The 10,179-nt window shown below is 37.0% G+C and overlaps 1 protein-coding gene across 12 annotated transcripts in view; it reads right to left on the bottom strand.

Moving 5' to 3' along the window:
- S100PBP (S100P binding protein) overlaps positions 1-10,179 on the bottom strand; it is a 32,172-nt gene that overhangs the window by 15,092 nt on the left and 6,901 nt on the right. For 10 of the 12 annotated variants that reach the window (XM_079917023.1, XM_079917017.1, XM_079917018.1 and 7 more), the window contains 3 exons: positions 9,125-9,966; positions 8,382-8,467; positions 6,773-6,876 (listed from right to left, as the gene is read on the bottom strand). In XM_079917023.1, coding sequence (XP_079773149.1) covers positions 6,773-6,876; positions 8,382-8,467; positions 9,125-9,964 — 1,030 coding nt within the window. In that variant the 5' untranslated portion in view covers positions 9,965-9,966. Of the gene's footprint in view, positions 1-3,344; positions 3,373-6,772; positions 6,877-8,381; positions 8,468-9,124; positions 9,967-10,179 lie in introns of all 12 variants that reach the window. The other 2 variants (XR_013827630.1, XM_079917019.1) reach the window with 1 other exon arrangement.

The raw sequence follows: 10,179 nt of genomic DNA, 5'->3' as shown, positions 1-10,179 counted from the left end.
GGGGGCTTCCCTGGTGGCACAGTGGTTGGGAGTCTGCCTGCTGATGCAGGGGACACAGGTTCGTGCCCCCACCCGGGAATAGCCCACATGACGTGGAGCAGCTAGGCCTGTGAGCCATGGCCGCTGAGCCTGCGCGTCCGGAGCCTGTGCTCCACAACGGGAGAGGCCACAGTGTTGAGAGGCCCACGTACCACACACAAAAAAATATAACAGAATGGAAATTAATGAAACAGAAAAACAGAGAAAAATCAATGAAAAAGCTGTTTTTTTAAAAAAGAAAAATAATAATGTTGATAAAGTTTTAGCCAGACTGATTGGAAGAGAGAAAACACAAATGACCAATACTAAAAATGGGAAAGATGGTATCACTAGATACTATATAAAAGGTTAATAACAGAGTATTATTAACCTTAATGCCAATAAATTTAATAACTTAGATGAAATAAACAAATTCCTTGAAAGACTACCAAAGCTCACCCAAAAAGAGATACCAGTTCTTCTATTATACAAATTCTTCCAAAAAATTGAAGAGGTGGAAATACTTCCCAATTCACTCTGTGAGGCCACCATTACTCTGCTACCAAGACGACACAAAGAAATTACAAGAAAAGTACAGACCATATCCCTTATGAAGATAGATTCATAACAAAATTTTAGCAAATCAACCCAACACTATTAGTACAAGGATAATACTTTAAGACCAAGTGCAGAATGCTTAAGACCAGGAATGCAAGATTGGTTTAATACTGGAAAATCAAATAATACAATTCTCTAACATTATATGATTATCTCAGTAGATGCAGAGAAAGTATTTAATAAAACCCAATACCTGTTTCTAATAAAAATGTACAAATATCAACTGAATTTCCATATACTAGCAACAATCTTGGTAAAGATGGGAGTAACTGGAATTCATACACTGCTGGTGGGTATATAAAATGGTACCACTTTGGAAAACAGTTTGGTAGGTTCTCAAAAAGTTAAACATACCTACTGTATGACCCAGTCATTTGAAAGCATATCCATACAAAGATTTGTACATGAATGTTTATAACAGCTTTATTTAAATAGCCAAAAATTGGAAACAATCCAAATGCCCATCATTAGATGAATGGATAAACAAACTGTGGTATATCTATATAATGGAATACTACTCAGCAATAAAAAGGAATAAACTACCAAGAAAATGATTAACTGCAAAATAATTATGTTTTAAGAAAGAAGCCAGGCTCAAAAAAGAGTATACAGTGACAGCAGCTCAGCAGTTGCCTGGGGAGTGGAGGGAGCAAGGAAAGGCAGGATGAAGGAATCACAAAAGGGCACGAAGAAATTTGGGGGTGTTACAGTATGTTTTTCTTGATTGCAGTGATAGTTTCATGGGTGTTTACATATGTCAAAATTCAACAAACTGTATACTTTAAGTTTGTGCAGTTTATTGTATTTCAATTAAAACTCAAGAGAGAAAAAATATCTTGAGAGAGGTAAGAAATTCATAAAATAAGAACATAAAAAAAAAAACAAAACAGGAAAGAATTCTTAGAAGTCATAAATGTGAATGTAAAAATAAAGAAGTTAATAAGAATAGAAAATATCCCAGAAAATAGAATAAAGCGACAGAGACAGAAAAGGGAAAGAAAAAGTAAAAGACATAGAAGATCAATCCTTGGAAGTTCAATATCTAACTATTAGGAATTTCTTAAAGTGAGAGTAGATTATACAGAGAAGAAACAATTATCAAAGAAATATAAGAAATTCTCAGAACTGAGAAATATATATCCAAATTAAAAAGGCCCACTGAGGACTTCCTGGTGGTGCAGTGGTTAAGAATCCCTCTGCCAATGCAGGGGACACGGGTTCCAGCCCTGGTCTGGGACGATCCCACATGCTGCAGAGCAACTAAGCCCGTGCGCCACAACTACTGAGCCTGTGCTCTAGAGCCTGTGTGCCACAACTACTGAAGCCCGTGAGCCTAGAGCCCATGCTCTGCAACAAGAGAAGCCACCGCAGTGAGAAGCCCGCGCACCACAACGAAGAGTAGCCCCCACTCACCACAACTAGAGAAAGCCCGCACACAGCAATGAAGACCCAATGCAGCCAAAAATAAATTAAATAAATAAATTTATTTTTCAAAAAAAAGTAGAATGGTGATTACCAGGGGCTTTGGGGGAGTGGCAGGGGAAGGCTAGTTATTTTTTAACGGGTATAGAGTTTGAGATTTGCAAGATAAAAAAGTTCTAGAGATCTGTTTTACAACAATGTGAATAAACTTAACACTACTAAACTATACACTTAAAAATGGTTAAGATGGTAAATTTTATGTTACTTTTTTTTACCACAATTAAAAAAAAAAGACTAACGGGTCATGTCAGAAAACACATGAGCCCGCTTGAAGGATTTCTCATTGGTCAAAACTGGGACAAATTGAGCATCAAAAAGAATACTGACTATAATTGATTAGAAGACATTGATTTTTTTTAATTCATGAGATAATAGTGATACTAAAAAAAAAATTGAAATCTTCATACAAGTATGCTAGCTAGTACTTGTAGAAGAAACGATATATTTAGAAAACAAACATTTTCTATGCAACTCTGTGTAGTAGCTGATTCCAGCAGAGATCACCAATGAATGCTCAAACCATTAGGTGAACAATTGTTGTGGAACAGGATATTCAAATGGTACCAAGGAATCACCCCACAGATGACTTACTAATTACAAAGGGGAAAATGTACCTTAGAATGGAAAGATATGGCAGTTAACACTTTAACAAAGTGATCAAACTTAGCATCACTATTAGTAGAACAATCTGTCATTAGGTGGTGCCTCCTTATCTGATATGGGATGAACACACAATGGTACCTATGAATTATTCCAGCTTATTTTAAACGCTTAGTCTGAATCTAATCCCTCCTCTAGACCCAACTTCCAGTTTACAGGAAATATAGGGGATGGAGGAACAAGTTAAACAACGCCACGAGGAAACAATCAGACACAATTCAGAAGGTGGGACAAACTACAAACCAAGTGACCTAGATTAAGAGAGACTAAAGAGACAATAACTAAACACATGAACCTTGATTAGATCTTGTTTGAACAATTTACAAGAAGACATTTTTGGGAAAACAGGGGAAACTGGAATATGGACTAGATATTAGATAATTTTAAGAAATTATGATTAAATATAAATTGCCAAGAAACATGTGAAAAATGTTTAACCTCATTAATTATTAAAAAAAATGTTAAAATTTACCTGTCAAATTGGTGACAAAAATTAATACAATTTTTTTGGGCAGGACAATCTGGTAACATGTAATGAAAGTTTTAAAAATGTTTATATACTTTACCCAGCAATTCCACTTCTAGGCATTCATCCTATAGAAATAAGAGTTGTACATAAACATTTATGAACCAGAATGTTCACTGCAGCATTACTAATGAAAATGGACATAAGCTAATTATCAAGATGGTATAATAAATGATACTTCATAATCATTAAAAAATCTTAATTTGAGATATTTAACATGGAAAGGTCCCTAATACATTAAGTAAATGGAAGAGAGTAGTTATATTTTGGGATCTTAGAGGGCAGAACTAGGAACTACCATTGGAAATTATAAGGAAGCACAGTTTGGCTCAATGTAAGGACTAATTTTCTAACAATTAGAATTTTCTGAAAAGAATCTAAAAAAGAATGAACATATGTGTATGTATAAGTGAATCACTTTGCTGTACACCTGAAAGTAATACAACATTGTAAATCAACTATACTGTAATTAAAAAAAAAAAAAGAATTTTCTAAGCAATGAATGGCCTGCTTCATGAGGTGATGAGTTCTGCACTATTAGACTCTAAGCAAAGGCTGAAGGGTCACTTGGCAAAGATAATACAGAACAGATTTATATGTTAGGAGATTAAGGAGATCTTAATGGTCCTTTCCTACTCTAAGAATTTATAATCCCATATAAAGTTATCCATTAGCTGGGATGTCAGAAAGGAAGTGGTTGGTATTTCTTTATAAATGCTATTAAAGACCCATGTGGCACTAAACTAAAAAGAGATTATACCTATATTACAATAATAGAGTTGAAGAATGATTTACATTATTCTATTCTGTTATCAATAATATATACATTATTGATAAAGTAAAAGAAGATGATTGATTAACCTAATGGAGAGAATTCGAACTGAATCGATAGGAACTAATTTTGAACCTGCCCCCTATTAATTTCTCTGTGTCTAATAAGGAACCTGAAGTGAAATAGTGAAATAGCACTAAACATCTCAAAGAAGAAGGGCAGGAGACGCTCTGCTCCTTCTTTTTGCTTCTAGCTGCCCAGTAATTCATACATAAAGAGAGGAGAGAAAGAATATGCCCACACCCCCCCTGCAATATGGTTTATAAAATCTTTAAATGTTGGATGTATGACTATTAGGCAGTGGAAAGTGACACAGCATTTAGTATCACATTCGGTTCCTGAAAGGCAGAAGCAAGCACTGGAGGCCTATGAAGGTTTTAGAGTAACTGGTAATGTTGAAAATTCTTAGATGTAAAAAAGAAATCCCCCAAAAGATGCACTTAAAAAACCAACCAACCAACCAAACAAAAACCAACCTTTTATTATGGAAAATTTCAAATATACACAAAAGTAGAGAATAGTATAATAAGCCTCCCCCCCCCCAATCACTCAGCTTCATTTATCAACATTTTTGTAAGGCTGTTTTCTCTAATCTTTCAGGTTGAGTTTTTTCATTTTGTTTTGTTTTTAGATTTAAAAGCAAACACCTGACATCACACTATTTTTACCTATAAAAACTTCAGTATGAGAAGATACACTTCCTTGCTAATAATACTAAATATTTAATAAATGTTAGTTGCTATGGCTAGGTACTGTTCTACGCATTATACTACTACTTTCACGTATAATTTTTCCATAAACTAAGCCTCATTGTTATCTCCATTTTATAAATGAGAAAACTGAGTTTTTACTGGCTCAAGGTCACAAAGCCAGTAAGCAGTGGTGCAAGGATATGAACCCAGAAGTTAACTCTAGCCCAGACTTTGTTTTCCCGACCACTAAAGCAGGCTGACTTTTCTCTATTCTAGTTATTCTAGCCGTTCCTTATGGCATATAGATTGTTGTGATAAAGTGGAAGAGGGACTGCTGAATGAGGAAGAGACTGGAAAAGATGCAATAATATGAGCAGCTGCTCACTGCTCTTCTTGTGAAATTTTCTTTTCTAAATGCCCCAAATGAGAAAGAAAAATGTGATTGGATATCATCATTGTCAACTGCCTAGGATACAAAAGAAAGTAAGTCACCTCATAGAGGGAAAGCAATGATCAAGTCTCTTCCACAGAGGTTGAATATAGATGAACTTCTTTTAATTTGCCCCTCCAGTGACAGCGGGGGGTGGGAGTGGGGATGTCTCTAGTTCCACAAGTCCTTGAGTTCAAGCAAAGTGATCTCACACGTAAGGCCAAGTAATCAGTATGAGCAGTATTTGACTGCTTAATGAAATCTCTGGGTAAAAAATAAAAGGACCCCGGAATATAAAATTCTTCTGGCTGATGTCTCAGAGTTCTAAACCTTTCACTCACAGCCTTATAAAAAGAAAAAAAAACTACTAAGTAATTCAAGATTTGTCAAAGAAAGGGGAGTTCTCCTTTGATCTTCAGCCAAAAATTCTTCTAAAACCCTCCCTACTGATTTACAATAGATCTTAGAGTAACTGAACTACATCATCTTCTCTGTGGAGCCTACCAAGGGCATCCTCCTTCCCCATCTTCCGCTCTGCCCAAGCACAAACAGAAGGGCTCCTTCCCTGCTCCTACTGCATTTTATACATAATTCTACTAGAGCACTAATCAATACTGCAGTGTAATTATCTTTTCCTCTCTGGATTATCAATTCCCAGAGGTCTGAGACCCTATCTTAGTCTTTACATTTCCAATCCCTAATCTTCAAACTGAGCACCACTGAAAGTACTCAAGAAAGGTGTGCTGAATGAATAGAGAAAAAAGCTAAAGATGATAGAATATGGAGTGATCTTTATAAGAAGGAACTGTTTTACCAGTATTTTCTAATATCTACACCTTCAGTACAGTTCACAAGCTTCACTTTAGGAATTTCCCCATCAGCCAATAGTTTAGGATGAATGAATGAAAACATGGACTATAGTCTCTTGAGGGCTGGAGAAAGAATTCAGCCGTTTTGGTTTGCAACAGCTTTTAATGAACTAGGGAGAACTCAGACTGAAGGATCTGGAAGATAGTCAAAGCCTTTCAAGAGCTTTTATTCAGATGCCAAGATGCAAGATGGTATTTGAAATGCCTGCTTTTTACATTTAAATGCTGAAGGCAACAGGGAAAATAATTCCAAATAAAAAACCAATGATTACCAAGCAGTGCCTGGTCGTCCACTACTAATTTTTATTTTTTATTATTTTTTTTCTACTAATTTTTAGACCAAAAAATCCGAAGCAAAAAAATCCCTAGCAAAAAAGGTCTGGTTACAGCCCTCAGCCATGGGGGAGACACTTTTCATGTACTGGTATGAGTCTCCTTGGACCCCTCTCTAATACTGGTTAGCCAAACCACTTTGAGGATTATCTGGTTAGGCAATCCCTTGAAGTAAAAATCTTTGGAAAAGAAGTTATCTTTCTCACCAATTTACAAAAATTCAAGACAAGCTCTCAGTTTAAGCTATATTACACTGGAAAAAAAAAAGTCTCATCACATTTTTTATATGCCATTCTTTGATTACTGTGTTACCTTGGTTAGAGTCCACTGGGTCTTCTATATGAGCAATGACATTCCTGAGATAACTTTGCTTCTGCTTTTCTAGATCTGATGGTGAAAACGTCGGAATATTAGTCCTTGAACAAAGCAAACCAGGAGGAAAAACAATCAGTTAGAACCATGAATATAGTGCTTTGTACAGAGAAGACATATACAGCTGATGGATTAGAACAACTAACTCTCAAAACACTCTCTAAGATCCAATGACAAAAGACAGTGTTAGTCACGTAATATGAAGCTGCAACCAAGTATGGAGTTGAGAGAAAAAAAATAGATATAACCTCCTGTTAACAAGGCATAGGGACTTCCTTGGTGGTGCAGTGGTTAAGAATCTGCTTGCCAGTGCAGGGGACAGGGGTTTAAGCCCTGGTCTGGGAAGATCCCGCATGCCGCAGTGCAACTAAGACCGTGCGCCACAACTACTGAGCCCGCGTGCCACAACTACTGAAGCCCGCGCGCCTAGAGCCCGAGCTCCGCAACAAGAGAAGCCACCCCAATGAGAAGCCCATGCACCGCAACAATGAATAGCCCCCACTCGCTACAACTAGAGAAATCCCGCGCACGGCAACGAAGACCCAACGCAGCCAAAAATAAATAATTAATTAATTAAAAAACCAAAACAAGGCATAGCAAAGCAAAGACTGCCTACTCCATAGAGACAGAAAGCATTTGTTGAGTAATTCAAGGTTAGTCAGGAAATAGTTAACTTCATAGAGCCACAGAAAAACTGAATAAGATAAAGACCAAAAAGAACCAGCTGGATCTGGCAATTAAAACATTGGTGACCTTGGCAAAAACAATTTCTGGCCCTCACTCATGCTGATTACACTGTACTAAGGAGTCTGTGGATGAGATAGTGAGTTTATGACTGCTCCAAGTAGCCTTAATTTCCACTGTATACAATTCACAAAGTTCCTTCAAGTCACCAAAGCAAAACAAGAAAAAAAACCCAGAAAACTGGGATTAGGGGTGGTAGGAATAAATTTAGTATCTGTGTAATCAAAAATTTTAAAAGAATCTCGTTGTAAGGAAGCCAATCTGAGTCAACCTAAAAAAACAGCTTTGCTAATTGAAAAGGCCCATGTAGAGATACTGCCATCTCCTGGCAACAAGAGAACAGATTGAAAAGGTGACCCAGATCTGCAAACTCTATAAAATTTTCTCCCCAAGGACAGTTATATGCAAGTTGGGAGAGATGGCTAAATGATTTTCTACATAGTTATATCTTAACATTTTTGTAAAAATTATTCTAACTTCCTATATCTGTGACCAAGTTTCTCCACACGCAGGGAAAGAAATCTTACATTTATACAGTGCTTTCACTAATATGTCTTTTTTTCTCTTCAAAATAACCCTGTGAGGCAGCAGGGAAGGCATCATTAGCCTCATTTTATTGACAAAGAAACCAAGGTCAGAGAATATTTGACTTGTTCAAGGTCACACAGTCATTGGTAGTCCCAGAACTTCAAGTATGCTTACTTCTGGTGCAGGGCTTTTTCCCCACACTAAGGAGAAACTCAGGAGAGGAAGAAAGCAAATGAAGAGAACCAACAGAAACCAGAATACTTCACTATACCATTACCTTGTTTTGGTTTGCAGAACAGGAATGACTTTGCCTAGTCTTTTTTCATGGACCTTCAGCTTCCCAGAATCCTTGTCAAGAACATCCTGCGTTTTTTCAGAGCAGAAAGAATGAAGAAGCAAAGATGGCCCTTAGTTATAACAGAACATCATTTATGGAAATATTCTTGAACTAATGGCTACATAGGCATACTCGTGAACCCTAGTGTGTACTGGGCACTAAGGGAGGTGCTTTAAATGAGATAATGACAATACTCTCAAGAAAAAAAAAAAAAAACCCTAAGCGGTATGGACTGTTACACCCATTTGACAGATAGGGAATCAGGCTCAAAGAGGTTAGGTAAATTGTCCAAGATTTTTCAGCTCTTCAGTGGCTGACTCAGAGCTGTTTTATCTAATATATACAGCATGGCAACCAAAGATTGAGGCTTAGGCTGAAACCCAAAGAAAGGAGAAATAATAAAATCATCATCATCTTAGTCTATTCAGTAAATGGTTAATTTAGTACTATGTACCAGTTACTGTCAATAAATTATTTAATTAATCTTTACTATACTGTAAAGTATCATTTACTCCAATTTATAGATAAGAAATTGTGAGGAAACAGAGAAGCTAAATAATTTGCCCAGGGTCACAGTGCTAGTCAGGATTCAAACCCTAATTTATTTGAATACAAAGCTCTGCTATACAGCTTCTGAATGAAAATAATTTCATTCTGCTCTTCACCTTGAAAAATATACTTACTTTGTTTGATGAACTGGAAACAACCGGAAACCTCATTTCAAAACTTGATTTATGTGATCCATTTCTCCAGGCTGACCCTGTATTAGGAGTTTCTGAATGGTCCAAGATCTGAGAGAATACAGGTGTAGGTTTCTTACTGTCAGACATATTTTTATCAGAGACAGTTTGTTGAAAGTTACTGTTTGAAAAAGGGAGTGGGGACCCATCATAGGCAGAGTTACTGAGGCTGATCCCTTCAGATTCTGTGCAAACTGTGCTCTCATTTAGGCTAAGACCATCTTCTCTCATCTCTTCTCCAAGGGAGGAGGGTTTTTCAGTAACTTTGGATGTATCAGTCTTGTCCTTATCAAGTACAACATTACAAACTGTTGGATCAAATGGTGCAACTGTAACTTTTATAAGATTCTTTTCTAGTGCAAAGCGTCTGTTCAATGGTTTAGGAGGAGTTGGTCCATGACCAACTGATGTATTTAGTTGAGGTAGTTTGAAGAGGCTAGTGGTCTCAGCTTCTGGTCCCAAGCTGTACAATGAATTTTTCTCTTGGGGAGTATCAAGTGGAATTTGACTCTCTTTCCCTCCCTTCTCAACATTCCTGCTGTCATGGTTAGGCAAGCCTCCTCCCCAAGAAAAGTGCTCATTTGATAGGTCATCATCCTTCAAGAGTTCCTGAATCTCTTCCTCCGTGAAACTGAAATGGCCATCATCTTCCCCATCAGACAGCTCCAGCAAGGAGTCATCCAATCCGTCCTCATCCAAGGAATCCCAAGAAAATGGGGCATTGTCTTTAGGCAAAAGAGAGGTACCAGAAGACTGTTCAGAGGGCACTAGTGAGCACGGCATATCTGGAGAAATAAAAGGCAGTTTCGCTGAGGAACAGGAAATATCCTTATATCAATTCCAATCTGCTCTAGAGAGTGGTGGTGTCTTAGTATTTCAAATTCTTTGCACTATGACTTGTAACATGAGAAAGTTTTAAGATATTTAAGCTTACCAGAATCATGGAAATATATATCAGAACAATGAGATACTTTTTTCCCTATCAAAATGGCAAAAAT

The sequence above is a fragment of the Stenella coeruleoalba genome (assembly GCF_951394435.1).
Source record: "Stenella coeruleoalba genome assembly, chromosome: 1".
Lineage (NCBI taxonomy): Eukaryota > Metazoa > Chordata > Mammalia > Artiodactyla > Delphinidae > Stenella > Stenella coeruleoalba.
Note: the sequence above shows the minus strand (reverse complement) of the source record. Positions and strands in the feature narration are given on the sequence as shown.